This window comes from Meriones unguiculatus, chromosome 12 (genome assembly GCF_030254825.1).
Source record: "Meriones unguiculatus strain TT.TT164.6M chromosome 12, Bangor_MerUng_6.1, whole genome shotgun sequence".
NCBI lineage: Eukaryota > Metazoa > Chordata > Mammalia > Rodentia > Muridae > Meriones > Meriones unguiculatus.
Window position 1 is genome coordinate 75,120,342 of NC_083360.1, and position 21,941 is coordinate 75,142,282.

At 39.5% G+C, this 21,941-nt stretch overlaps 1 protein-coding gene across 1 annotated transcript in view; it reads right to left on the reverse strand.

Annotated features, from left to right (window-relative positions):
* Positions 1-272: 272 nt before the first annotated feature.
* LOC110562514 (cytochrome P450 2J4-like) overlaps positions 273-21,941 on the reverse strand; it is a 44,706-nt gene continuing 23,037 nt past the window's right edge. Inside the window, exons 7-9 of the mRNA XM_021659256.2 lie at positions 9,954-10,141; positions 6,036-6,174; positions 273-711 (exon numbers count right to left, since the gene is read on the reverse strand). Of these exons, the coding sequence (XP_021514931.2) occupies positions 533-711; positions 6,036-6,174; positions 9,954-10,141 (506 nt within the window). The 3' untranslated portion in view covers positions 273-532. The remainder of the gene's footprint in view (positions 712-6,035; positions 6,175-9,953; positions 10,142-21,941) is intronic.

Sequence of the window (21,941 nt, forward strand, 5' to 3'; positions counted from 1 at the left end):
CTGGAGGCAGAACTACATAAGTTAGATACAGATCTGTCATATGGGAGAGTTTTCATGGTCTGTTTCTGATGCAATCAGGAATTAATTTCTGATTCATATTCTTTTTTTTGCCCCGCTTCAGGTCAAGATTATAATGGACCAGAAACAGATACAAGTATATGAAAAGAGGAAGGAGGCAAATTGAGGGTACACACCTTAAGAGGCAACTCATGAAACACTTTGCATGCTTTATTATAATTTTTTTATTAATTTTAATTCAATTTAATGCATTTTCTTTATAGGAGGAACCACCATTTTCCTTGAAACTTGTAGATTAAAAGATAAGCCATTGCACTCATAAATGATTTCCCCACCACCAAATTAAGGGGCAAGCATTCCAGAAATTTAATTAAATACTCTTAGTCCAATTTCTTCAGTATGTCTTGAGTCTCCTTCATTTATCACATCTTTCTCCTCTCCTTTGAGAAAGGCTCAGAAGTTTCAGGGTGTACACTCTTTCTTCCAGTCTTCCTTTCTCTATCCTTCTCCAGCATCACTGTCTTGGGGTGGCATAAATGTGGTAGTTGTATGGGGAACAGGTGATGGTCCTTTGCAATTTCAGACTCAGCTTCTCATTGACTGGGGGCTTGAAGGTGAATTTTTGCATAAGAGTAGTGAAGAAAATGAACAGCTCAGACCTGGCCAGTTGTTCTCCCAGGCAGGCTCTCTTTCCTGTAGGACAAAAACAGAAGATGAGTCACTTTCTCAGCTGACTTTGGTGCATCTTAGGGCTGGTGTCCCCATCTTCCTACTGCAAATCCTGAGTTCAACGTGGGCATTGTGTCTAGCTGATCATGTCTAACATCTTCCTGATTTAGCAACTGGATCCTGATTCAAACTGGAATTTTCTGACCTTTGGCATAACAATATGCCTCAGTCTTTTGTTTTCACTTTGCCAGCACAGAAAATTTCATTTTCCCAGGTGTCCTGGCACCTTGCATTGAATATTGATATGCAGAAGTGAGAGCTGGGGAGAAGGCATTCTCAGAAGTCTATGAGAAATTGCTCTACATCATAAACACACCATCTATCGGCTCACAACTGATGCATAGACACACTGCATATTCATCAACCTGTTTATATAAACACATATATTTGGGTCTGTCTCCATTGTTCTACCCAACTTTTGTCAGTCTTTCTATTGAATATCTGGGTTTTCATGGGTGATCTCTGATGACTGAGAAAACCCCAGCACTCCACTGTTGTCTTCCTCAGTGAATGACCTCATCAAGCATCTCCACAGCACTTCAGCACTCCATCCAGTGTCTTAACTCATCTTAAGACCCTGTGTGTAGTGTTGTGTATATGTGTTCTCTTTTTGTATTTATATGTGTGTGGAAGCCAGAGGACAGACAAGGGTGTTGATCCTCAAATGCCATACCTCCCACCTTTTTAAGTTAGTGTCCTAACACTTTAGAACTTGCCCTGAAGGAGAAGCCACTGAGTCCCAAGAACACCTCTGTGCAAGGGCTAGCATTATAACCACAGGTCACTCATGCTTCACTTTTTTTCAATCTTTTAAATTTATTTTTTAATTTATTACATTTTATTCACTTTGTATCCCAGCTGTAGCCCCCTCCCTTCTCCTCTTCTAATCCTGCCTCCCAACATCTTTTCCCATGCCCCTTCCCTAGTCCACTGATAGGGGAGGTCCTCAGCCCCTTCCGTCTGACTCTACCTACGAGGTCTCATCCAGACTGGCTGCATTGTATTCCTCTGTGGCCTGGTAAGGCTGCCTCCTCCCACCCCCACAGCAGTAAGTGATCAAAGAGCCAGCCACTGAATTTATGTCAGAGACATTCCCTGATTTCTGTGATAGAGAACCCACTTGGAGACTGAGCTGACATGGGCTACATCTGACCAGGGGGTCTAGGTCCTTTCCATGCATGGTCCTTGGTTGATTGATTCATCAATCTTTGCAGGTCCCTCTGGGCCCAGATTTCTTTTGGTTTCTTTGGTCTCCTTATGGAACGCCTGTCCCCTGTAAGTCTCCCCCCTTTTCCATACAATTCTCTGCACTCTGCCCAAAGTTTGGCTATGAGTCTCAGCATCTGCTTTAATACCCTGATGGGACCAGACTGTCTTAAACTCAAAGATTTGCCTACCTCTGCCTCTGTAGTACTAGGATTAAAGATGCTCTGCACTCTGCCCAAAGTTTGACTATGAGTCAGAGTAGTGAATCAATGGAATCAAATAAGACCCAGGAATAAATTCACATACCTGTGGATACCTGATTTTTGACAAAGATGCCAAAACCTTACAATGGAAAAAAAATAGCATCTTCAACAAATGGTGCTCATCTAACTGGATGTCTACATGTAGAAAAATGCATCACCCTGCACAAAAATAAACTCCAACTTTTCAACATAGAACCAGAAACATTAAACTTGTTAGAAAAAAAAAGTGGGGAAGAGCTTTGAACTTATTGGCACAGGAGACAACTTCCTGAACAGAACACCAACAGCACAGGCTCTAAGATAAACAATAAATGAGATCTCGTGAAACTGAAAAACTTCTGTAAAGCAAAGGACACTGTTGCCAGAACAAAATGACAGCCAAAGGCTGGGAAAGGATCTTCACCAACCCTATATCTGACAGAGGGCTAATATCTAAAATATATAAGAACTCAAGAAGTTAAAAAGCAACAAACCAAGTAATGTAATTAAAACATGGAGTACAGAGCTAAACAGAGAATTTTCAACAGAGGAATATCAAATTGCAGAGAAATGCTTCAAGTTTTTTTTTTTTTTTATGTGAGTTCTGGAAACCAAATTATTCTCTTCTTCTAAGGCAAGCACTTTACCTAGTGAAATATTTATTCTGGCACTTAGTACTGTCTTTCTTTCAAAATAATACATATTTTTTTTGGTTGAAAAAGCTTAAAAATTCAGGAAAGGAAAGTTATAAACTATAAAAAAGTTGCTTAGACAAGCAGTAAGGCAAACTTTCTTTTATAAGAATTGCCATGGTCATAGCATCTCCTCACAGCAATAGAACTGCAACTCAGTTACTGTCTTGAGTGAGAGATACTTAGAAAACTGGGTTCTGTCTGTGAGACCATTTCAGAGATGGTTGAATATAGGTTATTGAATATAGGCATAGATGTCATTGAAGTGAGAAGAAAACTTGTGAGCATGGATGGTAGAATCCAGTTAGGCAGCACTGTCCACTTAACTAAGCTTCCTCTTCCCCATGACTGTGTTGCTGTGTCTGCTCATGGCCATCACATTCTAACTTCTTCAGCCTCTAAACTTGGGCTCTGACCAACTCCTTAGGAGACTTTCAGGATTTGTGGTATAGGCTGCATTATAGGTGCCTCCTAATTCAAGGATTTTAGGTTTTATTTTGTTTTCTTTTGAGTGGGAACCACTTGTTATCCACTTCTCTTACTCTCCAGCTTGTTGAAGGTCATTTGTCACTATGTACTTGTGAGTGTGTAAATAAAAATAGTAATATTAACACATTGTTGACAGCATCTGCCCCTACATCATCCTGACAAATGTTAGTGTCAGAGATCATGCTAGGGAAGAAGAGTTTCTTTCTGTTTTTTCTTTTTTGTAGTCTCCCTCTTTTCTTATTTCTCTCTACTAATGGCCCAGTTCATGTGGAAAGCAAATGGTCCTGGGTGTTATATGAAAGCAAGCAAAGTAAGCCATGGGAACAAGCCAGCGAGCCTAATGTTTCCAGGGGATTTCAAGGACCAAGAAGGACTGGAATTCTGGAGTAATTGGTAAGGTAAAGCTTACGTTTTAACTGTCCCTATCCCCAATATGAGTGAGAGCACAGCTGTAGCCTTCACTTATATGTCTGTAATAACACCAGCAAAGAGCACATATCTTCAAAGATGCATTTTCACTGCTAATATCTGGTCTTTCTCTGGAGAATACAGTTACTCAACTGCAAAACTTGAATGATAGCAGTGTTCACCCAGGCTATATAAACTGAATGTGTACTGTTTAGTTTTTGTTCATTGGGTTGTCAAGGAATTCCATCTACAGAGTTGTTTGCCAGCTGGGACACTGTTGGGGAGTGGTTGATAATTAAATAGCTGTGTGTGTAAGGTAGCTCATTTGAGCCATGTCTGTAATGGAATGTTCCTGATCTGGTAGCCACCTTTCTTTGCTTTCTGGCAATCATCAGGTGGCCACATTATTCAACCAAACACTTCTAATAAAAGCGCTATGCCACTTCAGACAGAGGCCTCATGGCAAGCTGACAATGAGAGTGAGAGTGCTGAAAACATGAGCCAAACAAAACTGCCTCCTATGTGTTGTTCATCTCAGGTATGGTTTCACAGAGGGAAACAAACCCTGTCTGGGCTAAAGGCTACTTGAACACGTTCCCTCTCACCAAAACCCAGAAAACTCTAGCCACTTTCTGTTTTCCAGCTGGTATGGACAAGAGAACAATTAAAGGGGCAATACATGAAGCTCGCATAGGAGCTTGCAATATGAAGAGCAAGCATGTATGCAAACTATATGGGCCTAGAGAATCACCTTCCTATGAAATCCGTGGGGATACACTAATAATAATTTTACTGCTGTCCTAGTAAACAACACAGAAAGCGCTTATGATAGATGTAAGAAGAGTCATATTTCTAGACTTTTAAGGTCAGATTCAATAACTTAAATTAGAATAATGAAATACATAGCTGAGATTTTGAGCTATAGTAGAAATCTTTTTAGTTTTTTCTTGCACACAAAGACTGAACAGATGTTCTGTATTCTGCCAGATTTTATACTAAAGTTAATTCTAAAATGCCAAGAAAGTTGGTTCAGAAGCACAAGAAAAGGCAAAAAGAACAGGAGATCCACCCAGACACCACCAGGGAATCCCAGAATTCTACAGATTCTGTTTAGTATTTAGTCACCTTTTGGAGACAGTTAGGAAACACAAGGTTCATTGTGAGAAATTGTAGTGGACACTGACTTCTAGCTACAGCACAGTTGACTAGGTCTGTGTCCACATCTGTGCAGTGCTCGCTGATTCCAACTTGAAAGTCTGCAGTGGGACACATGCTCCAAGGGGCAGCTCTGCCTATTCATCCACCACACTACTCTCTTGCTCTCATGTGTGTGTCTGACATGTAATATATGTTCGGTATGTCATTTTTGGGACTAAGGAGCTACACGATTACTTGTAAATATAGGTTCAATGCATAAAAAGCCAATAACTAGAATGCAAGAGGGCAATTTGTTAGTATTTTAACAATTTTAAGATGACAAGTATTTGTTCATGATTGGCTGGAGAGAAAACATAAGAGTGTGGGCTGTCACTTCAAACCCGTAACTTAACTGACTCTTAAGTTGCAGGATGCAAACCATCTAACTAGATTTTTACTTTGTTTTGTTTTTGTTTTCTTTATTGTTTTGTTTACATGGTCTTTTGGTTTTGTGAGACAGAGTTTCTTTGCATAGATATGGCTGTACTGGACTTACTTTGTAGACCAGGCTGGCTTTGAAATCACAGACATGCATCTGCCTCTGCACTTTCAAGTGCTGGGATTACAGGCATGTACCATTGTGCATGGTTCTAACTTTATTTTTGACATTATTTAATATCCCCATTGTAGTGAGTGTGTAGCCACACTCCCATGACTCGTACCCATCTCATTCAAATTTGAATTATTTACCTTTGAGGGGTCATCACAAAAAATAATTTAAATACTTATAGAATTTGAAAAAAATAGCATGTATTCAGATTGTTTTTTTTTTTTATGACAAGCGGTCAGAGATATTGTGTCTCAGTTTCTAGTGTTGTAGAAAACAAAACAATGAAAGCCAAAATTTACAGCAGAGGCAAGGGAGAACATAACTGATAGGAGTGGTGTAAAGCAGTGCTAAGGCCAGAGAACATTTGGATGCAAAGTACACTTCAGAGATGCACTGGGTGGGATCATATGGAGATGTTCAAATATGAGTGAAGATCTCGAGGCAGAAAAGAAGAGGAGTGATTAACATAGAATCCTGACATGTTTCCTTCTAATTATTACTCACCCACTGAGAATGGCAGAAAAGATTCTTTCTTTTTAAACTGTCCATTCTCCAAAAAGTGCTCTGGATTGAAGATGGCTGGAGTGGTCCACTCTTTGGGATCCCTATGCAGAGCAGTCAAATTGGGCAGGATCATGGTGCCCTAGAAAGAACAGCAAAGAGTCAAGTTTTGATGTGTGGAACAAACCCAGACAAGAGATGAAGGTTTATAATATGCTATGCCTGTTATACCATCAGCTCCCCACAAACTCCTATCCTTAGTTTATATCTACGATGGATAAGTGTGTCCTTAACATATTCCATGGCTATGAGACTTCTTTTCATTATAAAATGTAGGTTTGTTGGAAGAGGTCAGCATGTGATAATGAGAAGACATGTGACAAACCCTGGGAAGATAATGGGACAAAAGGGTGAATAACCATCAACCTACCTACTTCCTACAGTGAGGACTATGGATGGTCTGCAAAAGAAAATGTGCCTTCCATCCTGGCTTCTCTCTTCTTAGCCCTCTGTATTGAGCTTCCGAACTGAGTCACTCAGCAGGAGTAGGAACACATCAAGCACACACAGTAAGCAAACGCAGTCCTTCACACTTCTGGCATGGTGCCAGAACTCCCCAGATTGTGCCAAACCCTCCTGTACTTTCTCTTGGAGAGGTTTTGCTCTTAATGTAGGAAACAATCTTATCACCTGCATTAATTTGCATCTCCTTTTGTCACTTAGTCCATAATTTCAATTTCTCCTTTGAAATCCCCGTCTATAATTGCTGGTTGTACAATGAATCCTTGGAAAGTCAATGAACTTTTTCCCAAGATTATCACTACTGTACATGAGGACAAAGGACAATAAACTCCAGCAGTTATTTTGTAACATTGAATTTTGGGGGATATGGTAAGAAATATATCTGTGGCCAAATCTAGAGAATCACTGCCTACCGTGGCACCCATGTGATCGGCAATAATTAGTTGCAGTTTTTCTGCCTTCTTTTATTTCCTGGCTGACAAGAGGAAAATCACTTAGACCTATACTCACTGGCCCAATGGTTTCCCTTGCTGCAATGCCTGCATACCCCAGAAAGTTTAGGTGTTCTTTCTGTTTAATATTTAGGAACACCATTGCTCCTGGAAAAGGTACATTCACTTTTCCGGCAGAAAGTACCATATTTCTCACAATGAATACACATTGTATGAAAAATACACACAAAGCAGATCTGAGACCTTTAGTGGCTTGGTGAGTTTCTTTGCAAATGAGCAAATTTTCCACAACTGAAGCACCAGGCATTTTGACATTGGAGACCTTTAGCAATAGCTTCTCCTATGATATTAGCATGGTAATCCTGAGAACCAAGATTAGCTGTATCCCTTACCCACTTATCCATTAGTACGGACTCTGCTTTTAATAGTCTAATAACACTTTTACATTTGGTATTCTCATTCTCAGATGCAAGGGTCTTTATCAATGCCTGCCTCTCATCAGGGTCTGCTACAACCTTGTTTATAGCTGAAAGCAATCTTTGCAAAAAGTCAGTGAAGATTTCTCCAGAGACTCATACAATCTTAGTGAATGATTTGGACCTTTTACTGGGCTTCACAACTTTGACCCAAATTTGTAAATTCACTAAGCAACACTGTCCTGTATTGGGCTCATTATCACATCCAACCACTCTTCACTTGGCAACTTATCTTTGACAATATTTCTTCCATTTGTTCTATTTCACTGTTCAATATTTGCAGCTTCTTCCCTCTACTATGTTAACCATTATGACTGGTGACCAGCCTCTAGAACAGCTGTTATAACCCCCTCCAGTCTCGGGAACAATTCTATTTTGAGTGGCCCAGTTATTTAGAATTGTTTTACATATGATGAATGCATCCATACGAAATCATGGCCTCTTTAAAACACCTCAGATCTATGATTTCATCATAATCTTACCTGCACTATTAGCAGGTATGTGCAACATGGTTACTGGGAAATTTGATTGTGATTTTGTCACCCAGGCCACTCCTCCTCTAACTCTGGCAGCACAGTTGTTTGAGATTAGCCCCTTGTTTTGAAGTAGGTTTTTTCAGCATTTTTTGATACTGTTGCCCTGTACAGCCTCCTCCAAGACTTCCTCCTCTGCCTGGGGCTCTACCACTTACCTACCCTCTTAAAAGTCCTCAGAATTCCAAATATAAACTATCTGCAGCTAAAAAAACATCACCCTTCTGTCAGAGCATGAAGCAAACCATAGTTAGCTGCTATGAATAATCTCAAGCAGCCTCACCTAGGACTTAAACAAAAAAAATATATTCTTGTAACAGTTCTCTGTTTTTAAATAAACCAAAATTCTCACTACAGGCCTGTAAACAACAAAAATTATAACTGCCATATGCAATGGTAATCTCTGTATGTATGACCTCTCTTCCTGTGAGGACTATACCTGATTTTTTTCTGTGGGTTTTACAGTACCATACTCATGTAGAAGTCAATGCTATGAGAATGCTTAGATTCACACAGTAGGCAGAGATGCATGAACTTCTGGAACTAAGTCCATGTGAGGTCCAAGCCATGACTCTTTGCCTTGTCATATATTATCCAGTTAGAATGCCAGTATCTAGAACCACTCTTAGAGTTGACATCAACAATCCATGTCAGAAGAGATATGTTGAAGTGGTCTCTTCTGGGGTTAAATGCATGACTCAGGGTAGACTCTTCAGGTTCCAACTCTAAAGACATTCCTGGAGAACAGCACATTCTCAGATCTACAAAAAATGTATTACAAATCCAGAGACTGCCTCTGGTAGTTTACCTGGATTCTGGACTCTGGTAACTGATAATTTTATAGGCGATTACAACAGAACACCAGTGATAGTAATTGTGAAGACATTTCAGAAAATCTGTCTCTAAGGGCAGGAGACTTTTGTCGAATTTGTGATACCATCGTTCTGTCTGAAGAATTGGGTGGAATAAATGGTTTGGGAAGATAATCTGTTGCAGACTTTCTTCTTGCTTCTTGGCCAAGATCATGAATACTGATCTACTGTGTATCAACTTGCTGCCATGCTAAACAAAAACCTCAGACATCCATTTTGTCACTGCCAAGAAATGTATGATTTTCTTAAGCGCACAATGTAGAGAAAGAACGGAAAGAGTTATAATTGTGTCTTGAACAGAAAAATTGTGATGTGGTCAGTGGACGGACTCTCTGTAGAAACCCTGACTAGCTCCTAAGCTGGGGTCGGCATATGGTCTGCAAACAAAAGGAATGCAACAGGGATCCAGGGAGAAACGAATAAGGGTAGCCTTTCAGTGTCTAATATAGAAAGTCCTTGGCATTCCAAACAATCAGAACAGATTTAGTTCCAGATTCCAAATCTTATGGCATTGTATATTTTAGTTGAGAAATCTTATGCCAGCTTATTTCACAGTCTCAACTTTTTAATGTATAAAGTGGGGATCAATACTTGTGCAGAGGCTATTAAGACATTTTGAAATAGATAAGCGTTCTCAGCACATTTGCTTGTTAAATATCTAGCTCTCTCTTTTTTTAATAATTAATATTTCACTTTGAACTGCTTTTCTTTGTGAGATAGAAAGTTCCCAACAATGGGAGAGTAATGAAAAGCTGGAAACCACCTATGAGCATGCATATGGAAAAAACATACTGACTCCCAAGAGACCACATTAGCACAAAAAGATTTTCTTTGGCAAATAAAGCCAACTTTGACTGAGCAAATCTGACCAAGGAATCTTCCTTTCTGTACTCCCCACCATATACATAAATACCATTTACACACATTGGAAGAACACTCACTTTTCTCTTTCTTCCAATTTTAATGATTTCTTGGGGCAGATATATATATATATCTTTTATATTTTGGGTTCTTCAGATAATGCCAAGGATGGACTGGAGATCAAAAGCTCAGAGTGTAAAGTTACCTTTGGCAGGTGGAAACCAGTGAATGTGCTATCAGCAGTTACTTCCCTGGGAACACTCAAGGGGACAATATTGCCCATCCTCAGCACCTCATGGATGACAGCATTGGTGTAGGGCATGGACTCTCTGTCATCTGTGCGTGGCTGCCTGTCATGGCCAATCACTTTATCAATCTCAGCCTGTACTTTCTCTGCAAGAAAAAAAAGGGGATGCTATCAGCTTCAAAGTTTAGTATTTTCTCCTAAAGACAGAGCAGTTGTCTCCAAGACTTTATCTTTTACATTTCACCCAGTTCCCTGTTTTCAAAGAAACACCAAAACAAAACAAAACAAAACAAAACAAAACAAAACAAAACAACTGCTGTGAAAATCTGTCAGCTTAGCCGAGCTCATAGCAGTACCCATTCAGTCTTCTGTAAATAAGTTCCTTTAATTTAATGGCTTAGAAAACATAACTCCTAGATGTCCACCATATAGTTTCCCCACTTTCTATCATAATAGAGAATACACTGTCCTCTAGCTAAAACACAATTTCCTATATCCCTTGTGGAATCAGTTTGAGCATGTGATTATGTTCTGCTCAGGAAAATGCAAATAGATATGATGTTCTATTCTGTGACAAAATCTGAAAAGACGGTGCCCTGCCTCCTTTCCATACTCCTTTTCTGGGCTTAAAATGCACTTCTAAAAGGAGCCAGCTTAGAGAGTGTTGACACTCACTCCATTTCGACTCAGTGACAATTTCAAAGCTAATATGCCTGTTGCACGGTCTAGTTTAGACTTTCCTTCTGTGAGAGAAATACATGTTATCTGTGCAGTTTCATAAATAAACAATTAGGTGGGCATGTGCATGTAAGAAAAAGTTACAATGGCTATGATTTGTTCCTGAGGTAGCACCTTTCTGTAGGTGCTACTTTTAAACTCTATTTTATTTGGGGTCCTTACTACATCTACCACCTTCCAACTCCCATCCCCAAAGCAGGATAATAAAAGGGTTAGAAGGGAAAGAGAACATAGTCCTTTTTAAACTTAGTTTTTGAGGTAGCACCTTTCTGTAGGTGCTATTTTTTTTAACTCTATTTTACCTGGAGTTCCTTACTGGCACCTTTCAACACCCCTGCCAAATCTAGGGAAAAAAGGTTAGAAGGAACAGGGAACATAGTTCTCTTTTGACTTAGTTTCTGCTGGTTTGAGTTTTCATTTTTCAGGGGGAGGGCGGAAAGGAAATGCCAATCTAAAGCATCAGGATATCAGGCAATCCAGCAACATCAAATGACAAACACAGCAGGACCAATAAGCACCCTTCTTCCTCTTCCATCCATCTCCTCAAAGCCTTCTCTGTGTCCATCTCCTTCAAGCCACTATGCCTTCTCTCTCTTAGGTCTCTTATATTTATACCCTCTCCAAGTACTGAGAATTAAACTCTACAACTGGCAAAGAACATGGCCCTCCCAGGCCTCATGAGGCTTTTTCAAGGTAAAAGCCTTTCTGAGCTCAAAAGAGACAGCTCTCAGCAGTGGACAAACTAAAGATAACTCCACAGCCTACACTTAGAATTAAAAGAAAAACCTGTTTACATAACACAACCGAGTTTTAAAAGAAATCGAGGAGGGGGGCCAAGATGCCAGGAGAACATTGTGTCTGAGAAGCGGGACATCACACTCCATGCAGCGACCAGGAGACTGAATTCTGGGCCCTAAAACAACAGCTATCATGTTTCTCAGGTGAGGGGAGGCACCCACGGCAATCAGTCGGGTCCACTCTTGGCTGCCCAGCCAGAACCCGGAAGAAATCCCGGGTAACGCGGGCTTTGGGTCTCTGGGCTTGTGCTGTAAGCCTGTGTGTCCCAATCACTTTCCCAGGCTGATTGGTGGGCACAACGGCGCCAGAGACTGGGAGTCCCAGTCACAAAAAAAAAAAAAAAAAACCCATGGGGAAGCAAAGTTACTAGACTGATCACGGTCATCCAGTCGCTCCCTGGAAGGTCTCACCAACCGCAGGTACCCGTCTCCATCACAACTGAGCTCCCACCACCCACAGAGAGAAGCTGCATGCCCAGCTCAAAATCCCTGCTCCCTCTTGGGAGGAGGCAGGAGACGCCCAGCAGAATCTGCTCTGCCACAGACCACATTGTCTGTACCCCAACCCGAGAAGAAAACTCCCAACTTAAAGAAGGAGATGGCCATAAACATACAAGAGGCCTACAGAACACCAAGTAGACTAGGCCAGAAAAGAAATTCTTCATGTCACATCATAGTCAAAACACTGAACCTACAGAACAAAGAAAAAATTCTAAAAGCAGCAAGGGAAAAAGGCCAAGTAACATATGAAGGTAGACCTATCAGAATCACACCAGATTTCTCAACAGAAACTATGAAAGCCAGAAGGGCCTGGACAGAAATAATACAGTCCTTAAGGGACCACAGATTCCAACCCAGACTACTATACCCAGCAAAACTTTCAATCAACATAGATGGAGAATTCAAAATATTCCAAGACAAAACCAAATTTAAACAATGTCTACATAGTAACCCAGCTCTACAGAAGTTACTAGAAGGGAAACTCCAAACCAAAGAAAACAACTACATCTAAGGAAACAGAGGAAATAGATAACTACACAACAAAAAAAACCAAAAGAATACAAGCAATGAAACTCAGCGACACCACCAACCCAACATCTAAAGTAAGAAACAATTGTTGGTCACTAGTATCTATCAACATCAATGGACTCAACTCCCCAATAAAAAGACACAGACTAACAGAATGGTTGCGGAAACAGGATCCAACATTCTGTTGCATCCAAGAAACACACCTATGCAACAAAGATAAACACTACCTCAGAGTAAAGGGCTGGAAAAATGTTTTTGAAGAAAATGGTTCCAGAAAACAAGCTGGAGTAGCCATCCTAATATCTAATAAAAGAGACTTTCAACCCAAGTTAATCAAAAAAGATAAGGAGGGCCACTATATTCTCATCAAAGGAAAAATCCACCAAGAGGACATCACAATTTTGAATATCTATGCCCCAAATACAAGAGCACCGACATTCGTAAATGAAACATTATTAAAGCTTAAATCACACATTGATCCTAATACCCTAAGAGTGGGAGACTTCAACACTCCACTCTCACCAAGGGACAGATCAACTAGACAGAAAACAAATAGGGAAATAAAAACACTTACAGTGACCCTAAATCAAATGGACCTAATAGACGTCTACAGATCTTTTCATCCAAACTCAAAAGAGTATACCTTCTTTTCAGCACCACATGGAACCTTCTCCAAAATAGACCATATAGTTGGTCATAAAGCAAGCCTCAACAGATACAAAAAGACTGAAATAATCCCTTGTATTCTATGTGACCACCACGGACTAAAGCTGAACCTCAACAACAGCAGAAATAACAAACAGCCTACACGCGCATGGAAACTGAACAACTTGTTACTCAATGACAGCTGGGTTAAGGAAGAAATAAAGAAAGAAATTAAAGACTTCCTAGAATTCAATGAAAATGAAGGCACAACATACCCAAATTTATGGGACACATTGAAAGCAGTGCTCAGGGGAAAATTTATAGCACTAAGTGCCTGCAAGAAGAAATTTATAACATCACATACAAACACCTTAATGGCCCAACTGAAAACCCTAGAAAAAAAAGAAGCAGATACACCCAAGAGGAGCAGACGACTGGAAATAATCAAACTCAGGGCTGAAATCAATCAATTAGAAACAAATAAAACTATTCAAACAATCAATGAAACAAAAAGCTGGTTCTTTGAGAAAATCAACAAGATAGACAAACCCTTAGTCAAACTAACTAAAAAGCAGAGAGAATCTATCCAAATCAACAAAATCAGAGATGAAAATGGGGACATAACCACAGACACTGAGAAAATTCAAACAAACATTAGGTCATACTACAAAAGCCTATATGCCACAAAATTTGAAAACCTAAATGAAATGGACAATTTTCTTAATAGATTCCAACTTCCAACATTAAGTCAAGATCAGGTTGAAAGACTTAATAGCCCTATATCCCCCAAGGAAATCGAAGCAGTCATTCACAGTCTCCCTTCCAAAAAAAGCCCTGGGCCAGATGGTTTTAGCGCGAAATTCTACCAGAGCTTCAAAGAAATGCTAACACCAATTCTCCTCAAACTATTCCACAAAATAGAAACAGAAGGTACATTACCAAACTCATTCTATGAAGCTACAGTCACCCTGATACTTAAACCACATAAAGACCCAAAAAAAAAGAGCACTTCAGACCTATCTCTCTTATGAACATTGATGCAAAAATACTCAATAAAATACTTGCAAACTGAATCCAAGAACACATCAAAGATATCCACCACGACCAAGTAGGCTTCATCCCAGGCATGCAAGGGTGGTTCAAAATATGGAAATCCATCAATGTAATCCACCACATAAACAAACTGAAGGAGAAAAACCACATGATCATCTCCTTAGATGCCGAAAAAGCATTTGACAAAGTCCAACACCCATTCATGTTTAAAGTCTTGGAGAGATCAGGGATACAAGGCACATATCTAAACACAGTAAAGGCAATATACAGCAAGCCTATAGCCAACATCAAACTCAATGGAGAGAAACTTAAATCAGTCCCACTGAAATCAGGGACAAGACAAGGCTGCCCATTGTCTCCATATCTCTTCAACGTAGTACTTGAAGTCCTAGCCAGAGCAATAAGACAACTAAAGGAGATCAAAGGGATACAAATCGGAAAGGAAGAGGTCAAAGTGTCACTATTCACAGATGATATGATAGTATATATGAGCGACCCCAAAAATTCAACCAATGAACTCCTCCAGCTGATAAACACCTTCAGCAAAGTGGCAGGATACAAAATCAACTCAAAAAAATCAGAAGCCCTCCTGTATACCAAAGACAAAAGGGCTGAGAAAGAAATTAGGGAAACAACACCCTTCACAATAGCCACTAATAACATAAAGTACCTTGGGGTGACACTAACCAAGCAAGTGAAAGACCTGTTTGAGAAAAACTTCACGTCTCTGAAGAAAGAAATTGAAGAAGATATCAGAAGATGGAAAGATCTCCCGTGCTCATGGATTGGTAGGATTAACATTGTGAAAATGACCATCCTGCCAAAAGCAATCTACAGATTCAATGCAATTCCCATCAAAATACCAACTCAATTCTTTACAGACCTTGAAAAAAAGATTCTCAGCTTAGATTGGAAAAAAAAAAAAAAACAACCAGAATCTCCAAAACAACCCTGTACAACAACAGATCATCTGGAGGTATCTCCATCCTGATCTCAAGCTGTACTACAGAGCAATAGTAATAAAAACTGCATGGTATTGGCATAAAAACAGACAGGAGGATCAATGGAACCAAATAGAAGACCCAGAAATAAACCCACACACCTATGAATACTCGATTTTTGACAAAGAAGCCAAAACCATTCAATCGAAAAAAGACAGCATCTTCAACAAATGATGCTGGTCCAACTGGATGTCCACATGCAGAAAAATTGAAAATAGATCTATTTTTATCACCCTGCACAAAACTAAAGTCCAAGTGAATCAAAGACCTCAGCATAAAACCAGATACTCTAAATTTGTTAGAAGAAAAAGTGGGGAACAGCCTAGAACTCATTGGCACAGGAGACAACTTCCTGAACAGAACACCAACAGCACAGGCTCTAAGAGCAACAATCAATAAATGGGACCTCATGAAACTGAAAATCTTCTGTAAAGCAAAGGACACCGTCATCAAAACAAAATGACTGCCTACAGATTGGGAAAGAATCTTCACGAACCCTTTATCTGACAGAGGACTAATATCCAGTATATACAAAGAACTAAAGAATCTGAAAAGCAGCAAACCAAGTAATCCAATTAAAAATGGGGAACAGAGCTAAACAGAGAATTCTCTGTAGAGGAATATCGAATGGCAGAGAAGCACTTAAAGAAATGCTCAACCTCATTAGCCATCAGGGAAATGCAAATCTAAAAGACCCTGAGATATCACCTTACACCCATCAGAATAGCCAAGTTGAAAAACTCAAGTGACTCCTTCCATCCAGTCACTCACTTCCTTCTTTCCCTTCCTCCCCTTTCCCCCTCCCTTTCCCCTCCCCTTTTGCCAATTCCTCAGCAAAGGGGAACTCCCTTTCTCATCCACCCTACCACATCAAGTTGCATCATGAAGACTGAGCATGTCTTCTTCCCCAGTGATCTCATAAGGTAGTCCCACCAGGGGGAAGTGACCAAAATGCTAGCAAGTGAGTCCATGTCCTATGCAGTCCCCACTTTTTTTGTTATATGACCCATATGAGACCTAAACTGCCCATCTTCTACACCAAAATAACAGGAAGTAACAACCACTGGTCATTAATATCTCTCAACATCAAAGTCATTAACTTCCAATAAAAAAATGGGTTAACAGATTGGATGTAAAAACAAGACCTATCATTCTGCTGCATACAAGGAATACACCTCAGCAATTAAGACAGACAATGTTTACCTCAGAGTAAAAGGATAGAAAAAGGTTTTCCAAGCAAATGGGACCCATGAAGCAAGCTAGAGTAGATATTCTAGTATCTAATATTATAAACTTTCAACCAAAATTAATCAAAAGAGATGGAGAAGGACCCTTCATACTCATCAAATGAAAAACCCACCAAGACAATGTCTCAATTATGAATATCTATGCCTCAAATGCAAGGGCACCCACATTCATGAAGGAAACATTACTAAATCATCAATCACGTATCGAACACCACACATTAATAGTGGGAGATTTCAATACCCATTCACTGCAATGGACAGTTCATCAAGACAGAAACTAAATGGGGAAATAATAAAAATAATGGACATCATGAATCAAATGGACCTAACAGACACCTACAGAACATTTCACCCAAACAAAAGAGAATATAGCTTCTTCTCAGCACCTCATGGAAACATCTCCAAAACTAACCATATACTAGGTCATAAAGCAAACCTCCACAGATATAAGAAGATTGAAATAAACCCCTGCATCTTTTCAGACAACCATGGATTAAAGCTGGAACACAACAATAACAGAAACAACAGAAAGTCTATGAACTCATGGAAACCAAACAACTCTCTACTCAGTGAACACTGGGTCAAGGAAGAAATAAAGGAAAAGAAATGAAAAACTTTCTAATATTCAATGAAAATGAAGGCACAGCATACCCAAACTTATGGAACACAATAAAAGTAGTGCTAAGAGGAAAGTTCATAGCATTAACTGCCTTCATAAAGGAATTGGAGAGAGCTCATACTAGTAATCTAGCAGCATACCAGAAAGCTCTTGAACAAAAAGAAGCCAACACGGAAAACAATCAAACTCGGGGTTGAAATCAATAAATTGGAACAAAGAGAGAAAAAAAATCCATGGAACAAAGAGAAAAAAAATCCGTGAAACCAATAACTAATTCTTTGAGAAAATCAACGAGCTAGACAGACTCTTAGCCAAACTAACTAAAAGGCAGAGGGAGAGTACCCAAATTATCAGAATCAAAATGAAAAGGGGGACTTAACAACAGACAATGAGGAAATTTAAAAATCATTAGGTCTTGCTTCAAAAGCCTTTATTCCACAAAATTGGTAAATTTAAGGGAAATGGACAATTTTCTTGATAGCTTTCATCTACCAAATTTGAATCAAGATCAGGCAAAAGTTTAAAAGACCTGGAACCCCTAAGGAAATAGAAGTAGTCATCAGAAGTCTCCCAACCAAAAAAAAAAAAAAAAAAAAAAAAAAATCCCAGGACCAAATTGTTTTATCACAGAACTCTGCCAGAGATTCAAAGAAGATCTAATACTAGTGTTCCTCAAACTATTCCACAAAATAGAAACTAAAGAAACATTGCCAAACTCATCCTATTGAAGCCACAGTCACTCTGATACCTAAACCACACAAAATCTCAACAAAGAAAGAGAATAAATTTGCAGGTAAATGGTGGGATCTGGAAAGGATCATCCTGAGTGAGTTGTCCCAGAAGCAAAAAGACACACATGGTATATACTCACTCATATAGACATACAACATAGGACAAACCCACTAAAACCTGTGCATCTAAAGAAACTAAGCAAGAGAGAGGACCCTAACTAAAATGTCCAATCCCTATCCGGAAAGGCAAAGAGGATGGACATCCGAAGAAGAAGAAAACAGGAAACAACCTAGGAACCTACCACAGAGGGCCTCTGAAAGCCTCTGCCCTTCATACTATCAAAGCAGATGCTGAGCCTGATGGGCAACTGTTGGGCAGGTGAACGGAATTTTAGGTAAGAACTGGGAAATAGTAAGAGCTGGAGAGGACAGGGTCTCCACAAGGAGAGCAATAGAGCAAGAAAATTTGAACACAGGGAACTTCCCAGAGACTCATACTCCAACCAAGGACTATTCATGGAGATAACCCAGAACCCCTGCACAGATGTAGCCCAGGGCAGTTCAGAGTCCAATTGGGTTACATAGTAATGTGAAGAGGGACTGCCTCTGACATAATCTGATTGGCCTGCTCTTTGATCACCTCCCTCTGGGGGGTGGAGCAGCCTTATCAGGCCATAGTAGAGGACAATGCAGCCACTTTTGATGTGAACTGACAGACTAAGATCAGAAAGGAGAGGAGAACCTCCCCTATTAGTGGACTTGGGGAGTGGCATGCAAGCAGAGGGAGGAGGGAGGGTGGGACTGGGAGGGGAGGAGGGAGGGTCTTTTGGGGGGATGCAGAATGAATAAAGTGTAATTGATGAAAAATTTTTTAAAAAAAGGGAAAAAAATAAAAAAAATAGAAAAAAAGTTAAATAATAAATTAAAAAAAGAAAAAAAAAGAAAGAGAATTGTGGACCAATTTCACTCATAAACACCAATACAAAAATACTCAATAAAATACTTGCAAACTTATTCCAAGAACACATCAAATACATCATCCACCACGATCAAGTGGGCTTCATATCAGGGGTGCAGGGATGGTTCAACATATGAAAATTCATCTACCATATAAAGAAACTCGAAGAGAAAAGTCACATGATTATCTCATTAGATGCAGAAAAAGCTTTTGACAATATCCAACACCATTTCATGATGAAAGTCTTGGCGAGATCAGGGATACAAGGCACATACCTAAACATATTAAACATATTAAAGACTTTATACAGCAAGTGGATAGCCAAGATCAAGTGAAATGGAGAGAGTCTCAAAGCAGTTCCATTAAAATCGGAGACAAGACAAGGTTATTCCCTTTCTATCTACTTCTTCAATATAGTACTTGAAGTTCTAGCTATAACAATAAGGCAACTAAAGGACATCAAGGGGACACAAATTGGGAAGGAAGAAGTAAGTTTCGATATTTGCAATTGATGTAATAGTATATAAAAGCGACCTCAAAAGTTCCACCGAAGAACTCCTGTATCTGATAAACACCTTCAGCAAAGTGTCTGGATACAAGATTAATTTAAAAAGTACCAGTACTCCTTCTGTGAACAGAGGACAAATGGGCTGAGAAAGAAATTAGCGAAACTACACCTTTCACAATAGCCACAAATAATATAAAGTATCTTGGTGTAACTCTTACCAAGAAAGTGAAAGACCTGTATGACAAGAACTTCAAGTCTCTGAAGAAAGAAACCAAAGAAGATATCAGAAGATGAAAAGACATTCCATGCTCCTGGATCCATAGGATTAACATAGTAAAAATGGACACCTTATCAAAAGTAATTTACAGATTCAATGCAGTCCTTATCAAAATACCAATAATGTTCTGTACAGACTTTGAAAGAACAATTCTAAACTTCATATGGAAAAATAAAAAAATCCAGAATAGCTAAAATAATCCTATACAATAAAATAACTTCTGGTGGTATCTCCATCCCTGAGTTCAAGCTACACTGAAGAACAACTGTAAAAACTACATTTTTCTCATATAAGAAGTGGGAAATAGTAAGATCTGGAGAGGACAGGAACTCCACAAGGAGAGCAACAGAACCAGAAAATTTGAACACAGGGGTCTTCCCAGAGACTTATACTCCAACCAAGTATGATGAATGGAGAAAACCTAGAACCCCTGCACAGATGTAGCCCATGGCAGTTTAGTGTCCAAGTGAGTTCCATAGTAATGGGAAGAGAGACTGCCTCTGACATAATTTGATGCCCTGCTCTTTGATCACTCCCCCTTGAGCGGGGAGCAGCCTTACCAGGCCACATAAGATGACAATGCAGCCACTTTTGATGTGATCTGATAGACTAAGATCAGAAGGAAGGAGAGGAGGATCTCCCCTATCAGTGGACTTGGGGAGGGGCATGCATGAAGAAGGGGGAGGGAGGGTGGGATCGGGAGGGGAGGAGGGAGGGGCTTATGGGGAAATACAAAGTGAATAAAGTGTAATTAATAAAAAAAATAAAAAAACAAAACAAAAAACCTCTAAATTTTACTGGCATAGAAACAGACTTTCCTCTAATCTGTAGGAATTGATGGAATCAAATAGAAGCCCTAGAAATAAGCCCACATATCTATAGATATTTGATTTTTGACAAAGGAGCCGAAACCATCAATGGAGAAAAGATAGCACCACCAACAAATGTTGCTGTTCTTATTTGATATCTATGCGTAGAAAAATAGATCCATATGTATCTTCCTGCACAGAACTCAAATCCAGGTCAAAGACCTCAATGTAACACCAGATACACTAAATCTATTAGAAGAGAAAGAAGAGAAAAGGAGACAACTTCCTAAACAGAAAACAGCTCAGTCCTTAAGATCAACAATTAATAAATGGGACCTCTAGAAACTGAAAAGCTTCTGTAAGGCAAAGGATTCTGTCAATAGAATGAAATGACAGTCTATAGATTGTGAAAAGACCTTCACCAATTCTATACCTGACAAAGAGCTAATATTCAAAATATATAAGGAGCTCAAGAAATCAAACACCTATAAACAAAATACCCCAATTAAACCATGGTGCACAGAAATAAACAGAATTTTCAACAGAGTAATCTCAATGGCCTGAGAAGCACTTAAAGACAAGCTGAACTTCCTTAGTCATCGGGGAAATGCGAATCAAAAATGACTCTGAGATTCACTTCACACCTGTCGGAATGGTTGAGATAAACATCTCAAGTGACAGCCCATGCTTGCGAGGATGTGGACAAAGGGGAACAAAATAATTACTTTGAATGTGTCACAGTGCCTTTACGCTTCTTCACACATAAGCTTTTACCACAATCTGAAAAATGGTTCATGACATAAGAAAAGCCCACATCGCCCACCTGATAAGCTCTTCTCTAATGTGTAGGAATAAAACAATGGGATGGATAGACAGGAAAATCCCTGTTGAGACATATACAGTGTGGAAAAACCTTGAATGCATCACTCTGTTACATCTCTTTATGGAGAGAATGGTCTCAATTTCTCAGGAAAATTTTAGGAGAATTTAAAACATCTTAGGGGTTAGTGTCTGAGAAGATTCTTCTCAAAAGCCAAGAAATCGAAGTAGTACATTTGTGGTAGAGAGAAAGCCAAATATCGCATATAGGGCTAAGACTAAAGGCAATGCCAATGGAGAAAATGAAATGCAGGGAGCTGTAGAAGGATTCTCTTTTCATTGTATGGAAGCATGACCTTCAATAAATGCTGATTAGCCTATTAGCTGGGTCAGAAATATCGAGTGGAAGCTCTGACACTAAGAGAGAACTCTAGGATAGTGAAGTGAGGGAGATTTGTCCTGGATTCTGAGAAAGTTGGTCTCATGAAACTGGCGGTGAGAGAACAAACCACGTGACACATGTAAGATAGATAAATGAGTAATTAACGTATAAGCTAGTCGGGGAATTATCCAAAGCTTATGGCCTAGGTATTTACTCATAAGGTATAAGTTCTCAGAGTCATTGTATAGGGAGCTGGGGTGCAGGAAGAAACACCAGCATCTACAGGGAGGTGCCATGAAAAATGGATGTGGTTGAGTCTGGACAGACAGAGGT